The sequence below is a fragment of the Neopelma chrysocephalum genome, unplaced genomic scaffold, assembly GCF_003984885.1.
Source record: "Neopelma chrysocephalum unplaced genomic scaffold, ASM398488v2 Primary Assembly neopelma1_72, whole genome shotgun sequence".
NCBI classification, from domain to species: domain Eukaryota; kingdom Metazoa; phylum Chordata; class Aves; order Passeriformes; family Pipridae; genus Neopelma; species Neopelma chrysocephalum.
The window spans coordinates 6,233,994-6,253,730 of NW_020897732.1; the positions used below are offsets into that span (position 1 = coordinate 6,233,994).

General features: G+C 38.4%; 1 protein-coding gene across 5 annotated transcripts in view; it reads left to right on the top strand.

The window, feature by feature from the left end:
* The window catches only part of DIP2C (disco interacting protein 2 homolog C), a 308,236-nt gene that overhangs the window by 247,820 nt on the left and 40,679 nt on the right, over nt 1-19,737 (top strand). For all 5 annotated transcript variants that reach the window (XM_027686822.1, XM_027686824.1, XM_027686823.1 and 2 more), the window contains 8 exons: nt 123-324; nt 2,394-2,503; nt 3,310-3,390; nt 6,825-6,948; nt 8,531-8,652; nt 11,317-11,428; nt 11,552-11,661; nt 14,220-14,350. In XM_027686822.1, the coding sequence (XP_027542623.1) occupies nt 123-324; nt 2,394-2,503; nt 3,310-3,390; nt 6,825-6,948; nt 8,531-8,652; nt 11,317-11,428; nt 11,552-11,661; nt 14,220-14,350 (992 nt within the window). The remainder of the gene's footprint in view (nt 1-122; nt 325-2,393; nt 2,504-3,309; nt 3,391-6,824; nt 6,949-8,530; nt 8,653-11,316; nt 11,429-11,551; nt 11,662-14,219; nt 14,351-19,737) is intronic.

The window sequence follows — 19,737 nt, forward strand, 5'->3', positions numbered from 1 at the left end:
CTTTCCATCGCCAGTTAATTATTAAGGTTGTTTTATGCAGTAATTCAGAACAATATGTGCTTTTTAGAATGATGAAAAATTAGCCTTTCATTAAAATCGACTTCCTGCATATTTTTTTTTAGGCTATTGACAGTATTCATCAAGTGGGAGTCTACTGCTTAGCGCTCGTACCAGCAAACACGCTTCCCAAGACGCCGCTGGGAGGAATACACCTGTCAGAAACCAAACAGCTCTTCTTGGAGGGATCTCTGCATCCTTGTAACGTGCTGATGTGTCCCCACACCTGCGTAACAAACCTGCCTAAACCAAGGCAAAAACAACCAGGTAAGAAGAGTGAAGGCAAAGGGACCCTGACATAGTGCTCTGTGTTCATGGTACCGTATGGAGCAAAATCAAGTGATTTTTAATGCAGGTGAGAATCAGCTTGATCAGCTTTCCTCTTAAATATTCCATATGTGTTAAGGACATCATTGGTTTTGCCAGAAGCTAGAAGTACCTTCACAAAGAGTGCAAGGAAAAATGATAATTCAATAAAGATGACATTTTTATCACTCTACAACACACTGCTGAGTCCACACCTGGAGTTTTTTGTAAATTCCTTGTCAGTTATGTTTAAAGAGCATGGAGTGAAATCAAAACAGAGAAAGATAAAATCTTGGCTTATTTGAAGGCTGAGTTTCTCAAGTAAAAATAGAGAGCAAGAGAACTGTTGACACTAAATAGCAATGTTGGACAAAGAGTAAATACTTAAAAACTGGTCATGAATAAAGAAAAACAAAGAACTAGTGGTTTAATCCCCTACATGAGTGGGGAGATTCTGTATTATTCTTACAGCAGGTATATTAAAGGGAAAACCCTAATCGGTTTTAAAATGGTTCTTCAAAAACGTGCCACTTTATTAAGAGTATTGGATGAAATGGAACAGCAAGGCACTGTCTCAAGAGACCAAGAAAGCCCTTATAGCTTGCTGTAGTCCAATCACTGGTTACTCATGCCCAATGAACAAGCACATTTTATCAAATTTTTGACTTTGAATCCAATTGCAGATTTTAGTATTCAGATTAATTTCAAGGAATTCTGGATCTGTAGCTTCAGGCTTAAGACTAGAATTCAGCTACATTAGACTAAGTGTTGGTTATCTTCCACTTCCACACCTTGGAATATGAGGTGGGTTTATTCTCTGGATCTTGAATATGGAGACTATCCATCATGAATTCAGTGCAAGTTTGCCTAAACAATCAGTTTGTTTCTGTTTTTAAAACAAATGTTTCAGAAATCAAAACCATAATCTTAGTTTGGGGACACGGGAATGTCAGAGTTTAGCAGTGATTTCCACTGACTTAATGAAAGCAATGAGGCCTTTTACTACAGAGTTTACTTCTGCATTTCCTTGTTGCTGCATCACAAAGTAACCACTGAATTAGGATCAATGCACTGCAGATACCTATTGATGTGTTATGTGTACATTATATATCACTATGGTAAAAGCAATGCCAGGAGTGCAGAAACCAAACTTGGTAGTACCACATTCTCCCATTTTGTGTTGTTGTGACAAATCCAAAGGCTATTGCTTTCATATTTTTAAAGCAGAGTAGTCTGTAGATGCTTTTTATTATACATTACCTGGTTATTTACACATCTTATATTTTGACACTTACACCAGAAACGATTGCTGAGACAAAGCTTGGACATCATAGACTAGAAGTAAAGCTTAGTATCAATTGCAGTTGATCAGTATCATGCTGGAGAAGCAGAAAACAAATGCTAACATGAACTCAAATGGTATCTGTGAGATAGGTATTTTCCCCTAACAGCAGCAACAAAACATCAGTGAAATCCATCTCAGGGAGAAGTGTCAGCCATGACATCTTCTTTTCTTCTGAAGTTATTTATCTTCACTTTCTATCTTATTCTAGAGGGCTTGCACATACTTTATCGTATCCACCGTCTGCCTTCCTAATCCTTGTCACTTCATGTCTGTAGCATCACAGAACTGCTAATACAGATGCAACTTAGCCCAGGGAACAGAAGAGAGAAACAGGAATGTTGTCCCTCTGGTTTGAGACACTTGAATGGACATGTCTACATTAGGAACTGAATTTTACAAAGATTCATCGTATCAAGACAGACACGATGTGTCTCTGACTGTAGAAAGCCCATGCTAAATGGGCTCCTCAGTTAGATATGTTTTGAGAGCATGAATTCAGTCCTACGTGTCTTCCAGACACTGCTGGTCCACAACCAAAGTTTGCATCAACAGAGGTGTGCTCAAGGTTTGGTTTTGTGGATGGCAATGACAAAAACGTCATGTAATGCAAAAGAAATAAAAAGAATTTTCATTCACAAGCAAAGGATTTTATTATTACACTTTGCACATTTCTGCTTTATTCTAGAAATTGGCCCTGCCTCTGTGATGGTGGGGAACTTGGTCTCTGGAAAAAGAATTGCACAGGCCAGTGGTAGAGATTTGGGGCAAATAGAAGATAATGACCAAGCCAGAAAGGTAAGCTAAACTTTTCTTATACTACTTATATTTAGCTGGTTAACATCAGGACACTTAGCAGTATGTTGTTGTTATTATTATTATGATGATTATTATTGTTGTTGTTGTTGTTATGAATTTGTTGATGGCTTTTTTTTTAATTAACACTAAAATATTTCTGAATCCCCTTTACAGATAAATATAAAATAGATGTAGGGGGAGGTCACTGCATTTCATTTGTATGGATTTTTTTAAATAAGTTACATAGGACAACAAAACAAAGATGGTGGAAAGCGTTAATGAGGCTTCTACCAGAAATCACTCTTTATTATATAATTTTTACTAGTTCAGGTGGAGTCTGGGGAGTTTTGTTTCCATGTATGGTCCTGACCTTATTTGTTGTTATTTTAATCCTGTAAAATTAAGTTGAAATTCAGCTCTTTTGGGGGCTTATGTGAGTAATTAAATTAGTAAGTTCTAAGCTGTATAAATATTTCTATATTTATAGTAAAAAAAAGAGAGGAGGCTAATGAATTAAAATAGTGCTTAAATTCAGAGACCTGTTTTAATGCTTTGTAATTAGGTGCAGTAATATATCATAATCCCAGCAATGGCTTCACTTCCAGAGACGCCACTGCTACCATGCAAAAGCACCTTACTATAAATGTGTGATGACAAGAGAATTAATTCCTGTTTAGTGCTTCTGGGTATTGATGTAAAATGCAGCATATAAACAAGACAGACAGCTAAACTCACAGAAGCTGTGACCTCGATTTTAAAGCCAAAATGTTCTTTCATGCCATGACTGTCACTCTGCTTTATTGTAGTTCCTCTTCCTGTCGGAAGTGTTGCAGTGGAGAGCTCAGACCACCCCTGACCACGTGCTCTACACTCTGCTCAACTGCAGGGTAAGGAGATCAGGCCATTCCTCCGACAGGCTGTGGCTGGAAATGGCACACTGGGATTTCAGCAGCACCTGCTTGTGCTATGGCTGGACACGACCTTTCTGTTTCTTTTCCCATTAATACTCAGCTGCTATATTTGGTGTTCACTGAGGCAGAAAAGAGAATAATCATTGCCAGTTGTCAAAATATAGATTGCTTTTGTATCAGACAGTGTGCCTTACGCATTTCTCATTTCTTTTTCCACCACATATATGTTGTGTGTGAGCTGACACTGCAAATCTATTTCAATACTGTTGAATCTGTTTCAAATCTGCTCTTCTACTGAATAGTGGTGTTTATAGTGCTCACCATCCTGATTTCCAATTTGAAAAGCACAGGTTTTTCAAAGTATTTTCCCTAAATGAAGCAATGGTTGTTGTTTTTGAGGCTGGACGGTCTGGGGGAGGTATGAGAATGGGGAAAGGAGGTGAAGAAAAGAAAAGGTGTATCCAGAATCCAATGAGGTCTGCAGAGGATCACTAATAAATCTCTCTGCATAACCTACATGAGGTGCCAGCCTGGCACAGTATTTCATTGCTTACCAAAAATTAATTAGTGCTTGAGACATGGTACAGAACTTGGCTTTACTAAGAGTGGGCAATTATAGACTACCTGGATGATTATAGAGGGCAAACCAATAATTCTCAAGACCACAGAGAGAACTAAAGTCTGATTTCAAACCATCCCACCACAGTACATCTAGACGTATCTGTCATAGCTGGGAAACATATGTAGCATGTGAGGGACTCCAGGAGAGGAGAGGCCTGGAATAGTGCTATTCCCCTGGACTACCTGGAGTAGTAGCTGGTGTTGTCTCAGCTTGTGTGGTCTTAATACAACTTGAACGGGTTCTTAAACATCCAGTAATTTGTGAATATCTGTGAAATGAGCACTTACTGTATTTACAGAATATGCTTCTCCAGACCATTTTACAGTGCTGGTACCAGTTTGAGGCTACCATTAACTCATTAAATAACTTTTTTAAAATTCATATTAATAGCTAATATGTGAACATGTAAACCTGAGAGATAAATAGTGAAACAGTAATGTAGTTTTCTATAGCAAAGTAGAAATCTTGAGAGGCAATGCTGTTTATAGGTCCAATATTACACCATTAAAGAATTTCATCATTGTGTCCTATAAGTTAGGAGCAAAGAGACAGGAGAAAGAGATAATAATATGTGCTGTCCCATCTCCTCCACACATGCTGTTGCTTTTGAGCTTTAAATAAAGCCAAACTTCCCATGCTGGCAGAAGGGTTCAAACAGTGGGAGAGAAGGACACAATGTGCAAAACAAGGATTATCAAAATCAGATCTCGTTCCAGAGAAGTGAAAAACAGTTGAATTTTGAAATTCAGTTTCTCTGCTACTCTCAGTGGGGAGTATCTTATCACATGAAATTTGTTTGAGAGATGTAATGGATTTTGGAGAGATTTAATATTTTATGGAAAGGAATGACTGGTCTGGTGGGGTTTACCCTAGTCAAGGTTTATTTCCCATCTTGAATTTTGGTTCTGATTCGTAACTTTTTCTATTTTGTCTTCCTTGGGCATTGTCTGTACACTTTGTTCTAAAACATTCAGGCATCCTGCAGTGGATGACTAATAGAAGTCCACTGAGATTAGTGTTTTCCTGTAACCCATGCTTTTTGAGAATTTTAAGTATTTCAAAATTAGCGCAGTACATTGTTTTTAGTGTGTGTCATGAAGGATTGCAACACCTTTACATTTCAGGACAGCTCATATAAAAGACCCAAGGGAATTGACCCAAGTTACTGATGCTTGCCAGTGATTCTTGTCCAACAACAGGATTCTCCTTCCCTGCAGTTCATATAAACACTGTCTTTCCACTGGTTCACAGGCAGCAAGTGCCAGAAGTCTGAAATGTAAACAAGTTTTGCACAAATTTACATAATCTGCAGCAATTCCCTTTCTGGGTCAGTGGACCTGTGCTGCTGATGTGTGTGGGGATATAAAGGGTCCTTTTTCTCATGGTTAAGCAAACAGGCAATTCTTGAAAGAAGGAATGGAGAGTTTAAGCACATTCCTCCTTACAGGTCTGCAATGGCAGGACACTCAGACCTCAGGTCACTTTGGCATGCTTAGGGCTGGACAGATGGAAACCATCTCTAGTCCAGCATCTATATAGTTGCAAATGTCTTTAGAGGAATCTTTCTTAGTGAAATGATCTTCATGTTGATCAGAAGACTGATTTAAGTTCCCTGAAGTACATTTAAGTAAGTGTAGTTGCTGAGGATAATGAAGGGGAATGCTAAGCCCTGACTTTGTTTTATTTTTAGTCAGGTTTTCTTCTTTGTTGGCAGCTTGTAATAAAGTCTGTAAATGCCAAGTGATGCCTGGTAACGTGCCATACTTGCAGTGATAGTGATAGATGCCAGGTGTATCATAGCACTACTGGAGACTGAAATCCTCTTTTTCCATAGAACAAGTACACAAGCCAAGATGTAGCCCTTCCCATACAGCCCTGTCCCTTTCTCTCAGCCCAGACCTGGCCTGACCAGCTCTAAGTGCAGTCAGTCTGTCCTGTACATTCATTTTTAGACTTCTGAGGTGTCTGCAGTGGTAGTGAATGTTGTGATACAGATGTATATATTTCTCTAAATGTATATCTGTATGTGTGCATATACACACACACATATGTATATTTAGGAAATGTAAGAACCGTAACACTCATTCAATTTAAAACACTGTGTCTGTTTGATGAATTTGGGTTAGCACTATTTGAAGTGCTTCAAAAAAGCCAAGCTCTCTGGCATATTGTCATTTTCAATTTCCTTTTCATGCTGACCAGAGTTATTCAAATTTAACAAATGCCTTTCTTCTCTATTTCATTTATATGCAGTATAAGTGCATAGCTTTTGTTCCAGACTAATTCTTTTCCCTGTCAAAAAGTATTGTTTTCTCCTGTGTCTTTTGTCTCTCGTCTTTAAAGTATTTCTGCTGTGCCATTTGGCTCCACTCCAGCGTGCAGACAAGAAAATGCAATTTTCAGAATTGCTCTCCACAGATGCTCCAGATTGCTGCAGAGGACATAAAGGCACTTTCCTGGCTGTAGCAGGAATTGCTGCCCATGTAGTGAGGGAAGTACAGGTTACATGGGCAGGGCATTATCACACTGCTGTACTGCCTTGGTTGGAGAAAAAACACTGTTGAGGGCAGAAGGTACAGAGAAAGAAATAGAGAACATTCCTCTGCTTTACAAACATCTTTTTTCCTTCCAACTGCAGTTTGGCCTAAGGCTGAATGTTTCCGTATTTAAGTTGATTACATGACATATTGTGGCTGCACCTCACCCCGTAACTTGTAAGGTGCAGAGGAAAATGGAATTTCAGCACATTGCTTTATCTTCTCTGACATTTATCTTTTTTCCTGTGCAGGGAACAATAGCCAACTCACTAACATGTGTCCAGCTGCATAAACGAGCTGAAAAGATAGCTGTCATGTTGATGGAAAGGGGACATTTGCAAGATGGAGACCATGTGGCTTTGGTTTACCCACCAGGTAAAGAACTACTGTAGCAGTACCTTGGTAATCCCAGAAGTTTATCAAGGTCCTTTAGAACAGTGCAGCATCACTGGTGTTACCAAACTGTAAACCATGTTAATTGGCAAAACACAAAATGTTTGCCTTATTCTCATTCCTTTGAACTTAGTCAAGCATATTTAAAAGAATTTCTATTTGTGTATACACATAGATATTATTTCTTTGGGTTCAGATTAAGACTAACCTGTCTTTTTAAAACCTGTCTCTTATGAACAGTTAAATTTAATCACTGCCTTTCTTTTAATTTCCTGGATATAGACTATTTTATGAGCATACAATTCCATCTGCTGAGTGTTCTTATATTCACCTGTTGAATTCCCTCTTGGAAATGCTGTGTTTCCTGAGGGTGAAGCAACAATAACTACATGGGGGTTTTTCAGAATATAGATGTGATGAATAAGTAACAAATGATTAAGAAATACAAATTTATAATTGCTATTTTTTCTCTAAATCCTTAATCTAGACAAATCTCTGCGGCTTGGATTTTCATCCTTTGGCATAAGGGCTTTTAACTTTGTGTTAACTGGTAGCATATTTGGCATTTTCTTGAAATTATTTCTGATCAAGTGCTGCTCTTTTATCTTTAATATTTCATGTGTGTTGGTGAAATAAACAGTCTGATTTAAGGTCTGTATTGTGATATTTGCTTTGTAAGGAGTGCAAGGTACTGATTATGTCTTTGTAGTTTATAAGAGTAATTTCTCAATGGTTAATATGGGAAAACCTTTTGCACATAGGAAGATTAGTGTTTTAAACTTAAATTTTTATTTTCTGTATTTCACTTCTCACAAATGAAGGAACAATAACCTACCAGTACTGCAGATCCTTTTCCACTGAAAGGATAAAGCAGCCCAAACTGTCTTCTTATCACAGCCTGTGTACAGCACCAGGGAGGTATCAAACAGCAGCATTCAAGAGATCTTCATGCTGTTGTCTGTTCAGCCTCCTTAGGTAACCTAAAGGGTGCTGTCCACAATCCATCACCTGCAGTCAATATTTATATAGGACAACACCTAATTTTGTGTTAGAAGCAGAATTTCAAAATCATTACTCCCTTTTTTTACTGTAAAATTTTCATATGTGAGGTTAAAAATTACACGAGAAAGTATTTTATGGAACCTCCAGATGTTCTTTCTGCAGCTCATAGGAACAAGCATCATCCTACTTTTGCTGGGGCATCCCTCTTCTGTACACTCTCATCTGTCTATAAAGGTGAATTTAGGAAGATAATTTATCCATAGAAATCAGTCTTTTTAACAGGTTACTTCCTGAACATCAAAGTGGAGTTCACCTCAATGTTGACATTTGGCTTCAGTTTTGTGTTTTGCCTTTTGTTTTTCATGCTCCAAACGGTGCGATTGAAAGGAATCGATGAAGCTGAACAGATACCGACAAGGGGCTGAAAAAGAAGTCTGTTAAAAGGCTCAGTCACTTCTTTAACCTTCTGAGTTCGGTTCCAAGTAATATTTATGCTGACATAAGTGCCTGTGATTAAATGATTTGATTTTCAGGGGAGGGTTTCTGTTTGTTCTTCTTGCAGGGATAGACCTGATTGCGGCGTTTTACGGATGCCTGTATGCAGGCTGTGTGCCAATAACAGTCCGACCTCCACACCCCCAGAACATAGCAACCACGTTACCTACGGTGAAGATGATTGTGGAGGTGAGCAGACACCTCACATTGCACAAGTAGACGAAATGGGTGATGGATTTGCATAGCCTTTAGGAACAGTAACAGATTAGTATTTGTTCCAAAGATTCTGGACTTCAGCATGTTGCAGAACCAACGCTGCTTGACAGCATGCAACCTGCTGACTTGAGCTGTCACATTTTCCCTCAGTTGTGCTACTCCTTTCAAGAAATGTATTTGAAGTGCCTTTTTGTATTTAGCTATGTGCCAAGAATGGTAGGACTCCTCACTGGCAGCGCTACACTGACTGTTGACAAAAATCTCAGTGGGAAGTTTAGCCTCACCTGATGGCAATTGGTGCTCAGCTCTGTACAGCTAATTGTTTTGCATTTAAAACAATTTCAAAGTTCTGTTAAGATGCTGGTCAGTATTTCGTTTCATCCAGGGAAGTGTTACTCAGATTTTTTCCTTCGGTGCTTTCATTTGGTATTTTGACTTTTTCTAACAATATTCAGTCTTTGTTGCACGTAAATAACTGCAAGGCCCTTGTTACTGAGGGAAATAAAATTATTACAAAGAGATAGCCACTTAAGTCTGGCAGCTTCTAATCTACTGAATGGAGTTCTAAGTCTCTGAAAAAACAAGTTAAAACAAATGTGGTTTTACCATTTCTAATTAATTTTGATGTTTTCAATTAACAAATACTAGAGATAGTTATAATTTCTGGCTCTGCTTGTGGCATCAGATGCCACAAATTACCAGTAGAGGTATGAGAAATTGTCCTATTGTTTTCAGGAGTCTCATTATTTAATAATTTGGCACTCAGTATTTTTAAACATCAGTTATTAACATATAGAAGTGAAGTAAAATGTGTTAATTTGCTTTTCCTTTGATGTTTAATAGCTAAACTAAATCTGTTTGGTTTCATGATGAAAAACTGACAGATCTAATCTGACTTGTAATCATTGTCCCTTCAATAGACTAACTTTAAATAAAATGATGAAATTTATTAGCCATATTAATGCCAGTTTGACTTATAAACCTCTCAGCTCTGTTCTACACAAGATTTTCTTTCAATTTGGAGATTGATGGCCTTATAGAAATTAAAATATTGAGGCTGTTCTTTCATTGCCAATACAATCATGCAAATTTCCTGGTGTGATGGGATCAGTGCTTGCTCTACCATGTTATATGTCTACACAGCACCTTTTGAAGTCAGTAAAAACGGCTTCTGAGCAGAAGTTGGCCTACACAATTGTGGTTTTTGTGATGAACTGGTAGTAGTAAAAAATAAGTGAACTGAGCCCAACCTTGAGCAGTTGCTAACCTATAGCTGTCTTCTTTCTCCTTCCCACTCTCCCTACGTCTTTATCTCTGACTTGCTATTCTCCAGGCCTGGATATTCTGTATTTTAATGAGCCGCCTGATCTTTTGGATAATATAATTCCTGAGAGAGCCACCAGCTCTTGAAATTCCTTTTGTTTTATGCCTTCACTGTCCCAAATCAAGATTTTCATAGATTAAGATTATCAGCGTAAGAGTTAATTTCCTTTGCCATGACAGCAACAATGATTGGATTGAGGGGTGCTGTAGTGGCTTCACTTGTGTTCACTTTTAGCTTGAAATATTTAGACTGTCTATACAGGGAACTCGTGGGGTTGGAGGAAGTAAGTAGAGTTTGATTCATTGCTTCCATGCTCCAAATTTCCACTGATGAAAGGTTTCCTCAACCTGGAAGATTGACTTCCATGGGATTACTGTCAGCAGAAGCTGATCTCTTCTGCTCAGTGGTAAATTAGTGTACATATGATTACTGATTTCCTTAGGTTAAGCATTTGAAATTTAGTATGCAATGAAATGTTTCCAATTCCTTGAAGAGAAGAAATACTCTTAGCAACATTTGCACAGATTCCCAAAATTCTGGAAAAAGAAGAATGATGTTGCCTTTTCAGTTTTTCCTCTGTACTGTCTTCAGTGATTAACAGTGTTCATATTTATGTTTGACTGAATATTTTCTTAAATATATTAATTTTTATATTCAGTAAGAAATATTCTTGTAGTTGCTATTTATGATTGCAAATAGCAAATCTAAAAGGAGAATACCTTCAGCATGTGTCGTCTAAAATTCAGTGCAGATGGTATTTGCAGTAAGCTCGCCATTTCATCTCTTAGTACCACTTGCACAATTTCTGATCTACAGCTACTTTTGCCAGTACTAGAAGAGTTCCCAGTGGTTTATCACTACTACAAGAACCAGAAAGAATTGTGGCTAACATAAAATTGATTTAAGATACCAAAATTATTCATATAAAATATCAGGCTAGGTTTTGGTTTATGTGAAAATATTGTTTATAAACCAAGATATATTATCATCACATAGGAAATATTTGGACAAGTTTTCTCTACCAGCATTTTGGGGTGATAACTGATACAAAGTGTTGGAAAAGTCACATTTGCACTATTAAGATGCCTATAGTTTCATTACAGTGCAATTTTCATGTAATTTGTACAACTCACATGACTTTGTCAGCTTTTTGAGCTGTTCTTTTTGTGCATCTTTCCACCTCCTGATCAGAAAACGTTAGGCTGAAATACCCGTGTCCTGTTCAGGCAGAAAAGGAGTCACTGCCTTGCTCATTTTCATGGGAGAATTAATTAGTATCCTGTTGCATTATTATTTATTTCTCAAATTTCTAGGTGAGCCGCTCTGCCTGCTTAATGACCACACAATTAATATGTAAATTGTTACGGTCACGAGAGGCGGCAGCAGCAGTGGATATCAGAACATGGCCTCCGGTACTAGACACAGGTGAGTGCTGAGGCTGGGGGACCTCTCTGTCTTTAATATTGTGTTTGTCAGGGGCTCAGAGGTCTGTCTGATACATATGTGGGAGTAAGATACACCTGTTTTCTTTCTCTATTTTCACTATAGACGATTTGCCAAAGAAGCGGCCTGCACAGATCTACAAACCTTCTAACCCTGAAACGCTTGCTTACCTTGACTTCAGTGTCTCCACAACTGGCATGCTAGCAGGGGTAAAGGTAGGGACTTCTTGATAAAGCTGCCATTCTTTGCTGTCATGCCTGGCTGGCAGGTGGTACATTGCTCCTGATTTGTAACTCCTCATGTTTTTTTGGTACTAGAAATAGATGTGCTTCCTCCCTTGTAATTATTATTTGATTCCATTAACATTAAATTAGTTCTTCTGTAACGACTTTAGCGACTCTCCTCCTCCTCAGACTAAACATTTCATTCCAGTACCCCTGTGGATAGCCCACTAGCTTGTTGGGCTGAAACACTTTTCAACTTATGCATCTGTTATTTCTGTTTTATGAATGAAATGAGACTCAGGCATCTTTTGTCTGCTTGTTCCAGTGTCCATTCATTTTCCCCTTCTTATTGCAACTCAGCTACTGGCCATTGGTCTTCAATATTCTCTTCTTCATGCAATTAAGGGACCTGAAGATTTCTCTGATATTCACCTGGTACAATACTAGAGTAAGCAGCAAAAAACTATTGATAGATTTGTTTGATAAACTAAGGCATCTTGAGCTCTTTATATCTATTCTACCATTTTCTCCAATCCTTTAGCCACAATTCATCAAATTTCTTTTACCTGTCTGCTAACTTATGTATTATCCCACTATTGGTTTTGCCAAGACACAGGCAGAGGTAAAATTACTCTGTTATTCTTACCATATCTAAATAGCATGATTACTTTAGCAATCTCTGCTGATGTATCACACTTATAGCATGTATTGAATTCCTCATACTCTTTGGTATGATCCATCAATTTTCAGAAGCTGTCAGCATACTTTAAAAACATTCCATCTAACTTTGAATAGCTGTGATGCTTACAGATGTGGAGTAGCTACTGGGCTTCTCAATAACCAACAGAGAGAAGCAGGGACTTTTTAGGGTGTAATTTATCTGACTTACCTGAAACATCTATTTTTGAGTGTCACGTAAATCTTCATTTCTTCTAAAGGGAGCTTCAAATGATTGTTCCAAATGCAATCATCCATATTAAATTAGGTCTGAATTCCACCTTATCAGACTTGCAGAAGTGGCTACTATCCATGCAAAGTGAGTATTTGGAAAACTTCAAAGATAGTCAAAGGCAGGGCAAGTCGATGAACCTTTCTTAATGTGGCTAGAGGGAAATACAGATAAATCCGTCAAGGAATTCTTGATTAGCTTCTAATATTTGGGTCACAAAGCCTCCAGATCACTGACTCAGCAGATTTATGTGAACGGTTACCATCTACTACATCATCAGTAATGATTAATTAATTATAAAAAGATCAAAAGAGACCACAAGGCTTATATTTATAATGCAGTTGTGCTAAATTTAAAAAATGTCTAAATAACTCTTGTGGCTTCTGAAAATGGATAATTGTTTTGTAATCACCTTGAATATAGTAGATTCCACGTTTGCTCTCAACTTTTTCAATAGCTTTTGCACAGTATGCCTTAAAAATTCACAGAATAGCACCAGTTCTGTATCAATACAGTCCATTTTAATCCTGTGTGAAAAAATAGTCTTGAATCAGGTAGAGTAGATTAATCTCTGCAAACTGCAGATGGTTACTGTGCCGACATCTATTCTGAGCTGGTCCTTTTGCATCACTTGGAACACGTCATTGGCAACAGAGAAAAAGTCACTTCTGAAGCTTTATTCCCCTGTTTACTTTAAGATCAAATAAAGTTTACCTTCCAAGTGTCTGTTCCCCTCCATTGACTCCAGCAGTATATAAGGCAACCAGCTCCCTATGTGGCAGAGATCAAAGGTTAGGTAAGTTAAATCCTACCCAGACTGTATTTCTAACGGGGGTATCTTTATTGTTTGCTAACAGAAAGGACAAAGATATTTTTCTGTTTCCATTGTCATTAGGACTTTTAAGTCAGGATGGGTGAATGTGGAAAGCATCCTAACATTAGAAGAAAAATCAGGATAATTTCCTTTTGATCAGGTTTTTTTTTCCTGTTTTTCTACTATCTGCTTTTACCTCCGAGAGCTTTCTCACCAGGATTTCGAGAGCCTGTTTCTCAACTAGGAGCTGAAGACATATTAAACAACATGAAGACTTATTATAGAAACTTTACTAAGTTTATTAGGAATCTTTATCACTGAATGATTAGGTCCTTTGTACTGTTTTGCAGGCAAAATCCCTGTCCATTTAAAAAGTGTGTTGGTATTTTATTAAGAAATACGTACTTAGAAATACGTTACTGTTGATCAACTAAATGCTTCATTCAGGCAGTGCAGTCATTAATTCCTTTGTTGTTCCAGAAAGTTTAGTGTGCTATCATTAGCTTTGCGTATAGCTTGGAGCACGTCTTTAAACCACTCACAGCTTTCTTCCTAAATCACTTCAAACTTATCATTCATTCTGTCTTCTCTCCCCTTTCACCATTATTTGGATGCCCTCTTGAAGGAAAATTATGTTTCCTTAGATATAAATACCATGTGTGCTTACACTGAGCATAAAGTCAATATTTATTTGGGGGTTTTTATCCTGTAACTGATTTAAGCACTTGGTGCAGTCTTCCAAACAACGTAGTTCATCATTTTAATTACTTTGCTGTTGTCTTTCAGATGTCTCATGCAGCCACTAGTGCCTTTTGTCGTTCTATTAAGCTGCAGTGTGAGCTTTATCCCTCCCGAGAAGTCGCGATCTGCTTGGACCCCTACTGTGGACTTGGGTTTGTCCTCTGGTGCCTCTGCAGGTGAGGCTTCTCCTCTGCCTGTTTTGAAACACCGTCTCCATTGTACTGTAACACAGCAAACTGGATGATGTGAGTGATAAAAGGATGGGAAGAACAGGCAGCACCTCTGGGACTGCCGTAGGCAATTGGAGTTGCTGGAAGCTGTGTGGAGAGTGCTGTCTGGAAGATATGGTTTGTTTGAGAGGGACATGGCCGTAGGTATTTAGATTTAGAAGTACAGAGCATCAACGCTGCTGCTCATTGACCTCCTGCTGTTTTACTGCTGTCTCTGCAGAGCCTGGATCGTTTTATTTGATGAAAGCAGCGCTTTACCAATATTACCTTAAGGAAGTGGTTTTCTGGTGTCCTCTTTTTCATTCTCTAATCTGAAAGCAAGAGTAGATATCGGGGGACTTCCTCATTTGTAGCACTTAGGGATGTGATTTTTGTAGAGATGTGGAAGTGTGTTTTCTTGCAGGTACTTGTGTGGAAGTAGCGAAGTTATCAGGAAAAAACCAAACATTTATAGTGAAATGTGAATCAGCTTTTTTTGCTAATAACTTTAGAAATTTCTGACAGAAACAATTCTGTCAATCTCTGTACTCCAGGGAAGTTACAGTTCAGCACTGAAAGCAGGTCCATCAATTTATTTATTTTTAAGGTTAGCTGGGTTGATGCAAAGCGAAAGAACTACGGGAGTGTTAATGGAACCCGTTTTTATGAAGGCATCTTAAAGTCACAGTAGTCCAACATCTTTACTCCCTCCATAGAAAGTTCTTTGGTTTTAGCAGTATTGCTATTTTTAGTTACTAAAATGAAGATAATTCAGGGCAATAAAAATACACTGGATAAACTTTGTACCAATTTACTGAATAACTGAAGGAAGTATTATTTGATAACAACTGCAACGATTTCTTTTCAACAAGAAAATAGGCTGTTGGCCTGTTTTATTGCCCTTTTTAAAATATTTATTATTAGATATTAAATAGGCTAAAGATTAACAGTATTATCTTATTTATTCTTGATCAGTTTCTTGTGATTTAAGCTATACTTGCCCTAATACTATTTTGGATTTTACATAGGGATTACAGTTGCCTTTGTTTTGAAAAACTTTTTTTTTCAATGTCTTATTTCCCCAAAAGAAAGGTTAAAAATATCTAGGCTGCAGGAAAAAAAAAAAACAGAAATGTTGAGATTTTAATTAAATCACCCTGTTTTAAGTTAAATTTTTAAAATGATGATTTTTTAAAGTCTATTGAGTATCTCTTATATAGACTTGTGTGTTCCAGCATGTCCTGATGTCAGCACTGTTAGGCCTTTGCTCTGCTGGGGGCTGAGCCAAATTTGCCCCAGTGCATTTGGTGAGACCAGAGAAAGACTGAACCATAGGAGAATTCAACTAAGGAATGTATGCTTGTATAGGATAATGTTGAAACATAGAGCATATACAACATCATGGTAGAGCCATAAAACACAGATAATGTTGACCTGTCCAAAGCCCAAGTAATTTGTAGTGTCCATGACTCTCCTGAATACAAAATTTTTTATTTCTTCCAAAACTATTTTTGCAACAAATAAGTATTTGCTCCCCTCAGGTCCTTCCCAATACTGATAGTATTTAGCCTTTTAGGAGGAGAAGATTGTTTATGGCTGGCAAGTGAATTAAGGCAGCAAGCCTCTGGGGGAAAGCAATCAGCGTCTGTGCCCTTTGTAGCTTATAGAAGGAATAGAAAATATTATACTATTTTCAAAGAAGAGAAAGGAAACAAGGGAGTTGAAGGAACTGAGATGAGGCCAGCAACGCTCTAGTCTCATGAACCATCACGTCAATCCCTTCTTTGCCACTGATCTCCTGTTCCTGTTAAACCAGAAAAACTGCAGGCTGCTGGAATTGTGATTGTCATTTGAAGAAAGCTTCATTAATTCCACTTACAAACTTAATTCCCATTTCATTACTATTTTAAAAATGAGTATTTCTTGATGTGATAGCAAAAAATACATCCTGGAGTTTAGTAGACTCCTGATCTTCATTACTTGAAATTTTGCAACTTTGCATTTTTACTCTTTGAGGTTCAGGATAACCAAATCCTGCTTAACATTTCAGCCCAGATTTCTATCTCAGAGAATTCTGCTATAAAATTATGATTGTGTGTCACCACTCCCATTGACTAAATTAGCATTTCTAATGGCATACGGAAATGAAGTTAGATCTGCAATTTTTGATCGGCTAGGGGGTTTTGAGAGTTAAATAGGGACTCTTCATTTTAGGAACCCATCAAGAAGAGAGATCAACCTCCTGTGCTGGGTGTGGTTAAAATGCCGAGTATGTTTTAATCCCTTTATTAACTAGACCAAAGGAGGCATTGACTAAGGAATGAAAGAAAAACTAATCTTTTATCCCCGTTGTAGGTGCTTAGACGTTGTGCTGGCCTGCTCCACTGCGGTGCCCCAGAATACCCCATTCTGTGAGGTCAAAGCTACTTAGGAAAGCTGCTGGAGCATGGAGCCAGCCCTTTGGTAAGTTCAGAATATATTGCATAGTTTTGCAAAGTTTTTATATTTTAAGAATTTATTATTTTATGGCCTAAAGGTTATAAAATAATAAAGAAACCTTGCAAAGCAGAGCAATACATTAAAAAGAACTGTTCCCTCTAAACTGGCTGCATGCTCCAGCAGGGTTTCCTTGGAACCTTTGTCATTGAACAGCACGTCCTAGGTGTGGCGGCAGCCATCAGCCCCATGTGAGTTCACAAAGTCCTAACTTCCTAATTTTAACAGGTTAACTCATGACTCAATAAAAGAATGCATTATGTTTGCGTTTTTCTCTTTAATAATCTTGTTGATCCATTCTGAGACGGTGATCCTACTATTCTGACTTGCATTGCATTACATTTTAAACTGTACTACATCCTTTAAAAGAAAAAAAATTAAAAGTGTCCCCCAATGATAAAGAGTGAATTCTAAATCCCATTGTTCAGAAATGCTTCCTGAAATTAAGATGTCCCTATCTTAATGCTCCTCACTGTGGGGCAGAATAGAACATTCTACAGTTCATTAGTGAGGATTCACTTAATTGATAGTTGCTGAGTAATGAAACAGAATAAGAATTTTCTCTCTACTTTACACCAGCTAAGCAAACTCATATTGCAGTTCTACTTTTAATACTGAAAGATAGAATTGTCCTTATTCAAATTAAAATTAAGTACATTAATAATTTTAAATAAATTTTATTAAGTCAGTGAGACTCAGACTGGACCAGATGAACTGAATTTTCTGGTCCATAACAGCCATGTAATAAATAGCATGAATGCCATTAAATGATCCAGGGAAGGCTTTCAAGGTAAGGTGCAGTGAAGTGGCTTTCTCCTATCCTGCTGTCTCTGTTCCATAGCATGAAGCCAAAATCCCCAGTGGTGCTGCTAGGTAGCTTCTGCAGCAAGAGACTGCAAGGTTTCTTAGTAGCCAGACAAGTGGAACTGTACAAGAAATAAGCAAAGAATTGCAACACTAACATGAGAACTGCATTTCAGGAAACTTTAGTGTGCTAGGACTCACTATTTATTGTTAGGTTTTTTAGGCTAACTTGAAGGTACCTGGCAGGCGTGAGTACCCAATTCCGAGCCCTTTTATAGCAAATTAAAGGCAACACTGCATAAAGAAGCCTAAATGCCACATCAGAACAGGATAATTCTGACATGGGAAATGAAGGATATGAACATAAGCATCTCTCATGTGTTTTGCAAAGTGCATACCAGGCACAGGAGGAATGTGAAGGTGCATCTGCCCACAGGTTGCTGTGTGCCAGTTTCCTGGGGCTTCTTTAGCCAGTATATGGTAATTTGTGGAAGAGGCAATTAGCATTTCTTCCACATTACAATAGGACTGTTAAACATGCCTCAAGTCTGGAAGGTTCAAGAGCAGCTGAAAGCCCTAAATCACCTTGATACATGAGTTCTGAGATGGGTTGAGAGACTATCAGCTCTGTAGATGTGCCCATGCCCATTCATGGGGGAGTAACTGAGGCAGGAGAGATGGTGATAAGGCACCACCCAAGTGGTTCTCAAGGCTGAGCAGTGGCCTTTTGCTGTACAGTAGTTACACTTCTTGTGATCTGTCTCTGCCTCCCTTGTCTCTCCAGTACTGATAATTTATGTGCTTACTATGTGCAGTCATGCTCTTAGTGCACTGTGTGCCAAGTGGGCATCTTTGGACTCTGCAGGTGGTGTAAGGTCCGTTACTCATTCTCCAAAATTCCCTCTTCTGTGCACATATAGTGGGTCTCCAGAACTGAAGACTGAATTTTGTCCCAAGTCCTGTGAGGCCTAAGTGAGATATATACCCAAACACTGTCCCTGATGGCTGTCCGTCCTACAAGATCTAGTCCAGGTGATTGTGAAGACTTTTGCTCGTCCCATGTAGGTTAACTCAGCAATGCAGACTCTTCACAGGTTTTGAATTATGGGCATGGCAACTCAATTATTTTGGGCTCTACCAAATACCCAGTTCCCATACCTGTCCCTCATCACCAAATGCCAAGTATCATCTGTAGAAATGCAGAAACTAAATGCATATACTTATGAGATTCAACTGTGTTTACCTGCCTCCTCCAGTTAAGTGGGAAAGCAGCTCATGTCACCTGAAAAGGGCAGTGATGGGTCAGTAGCCTGCCAGAATGCAATTGCCAATTGCAGTTGCAATTTGTCAGCATTTATTGACCTGCTGAAATTTCTGGAACTATTATAAAACCTCAGACTTTACTGTTAATCTGCCTCAGCACAATATGGGGTAAGTCTCTGATTCAGTGGAACAGTTAAGTGCCAAGATGTCCTTCCAGGCATCTCCATATGCTGCCAAAACAGCCTGCCAAGCAGTGCAGCCAGTGTTGTGATCAGATGGTACCAAAATACATCCTGGTGCATTTACCTGGAGTATTCCTGTCCTTGGGCAGCCCTTGATTAGTGCAGGCAGACAAGGCTCTTCACTTGCTGCCAAAATCCAAGGCTTTGTCAACCACGTGAATCACATGAATACTTACTTTCCCCCAGACTGCTATGCAGGCACCTAAAAGAAGACAGCTTTTCTAAAAGTGATCTTCCAGCTCAGTCACCCCTGCATTTCACTCTGCATCTGCATCCCAAAAGTCATTGTGACAAGATGATGCAGGGAAGCTCTGTAGTCACTCTCCTTTTTTGTCTTCTTTTTCTCTTACTCCTTTTGAATTTTCTAAAAATGGTGGTGACTGATAAACAGGTGTCCAGGTCTGTCAGGTAATCTCTGCAGTTCTGCACTGTGTCTGCTCCTGTTGTAAGACTTGAATCAGGAGGTGGATACTCTTGTGACATAGATTTCTACAGCAGTGGAAGAAGCAATCTCACTACAGTTCCTTCCCAGTATTTACATAACAAGTC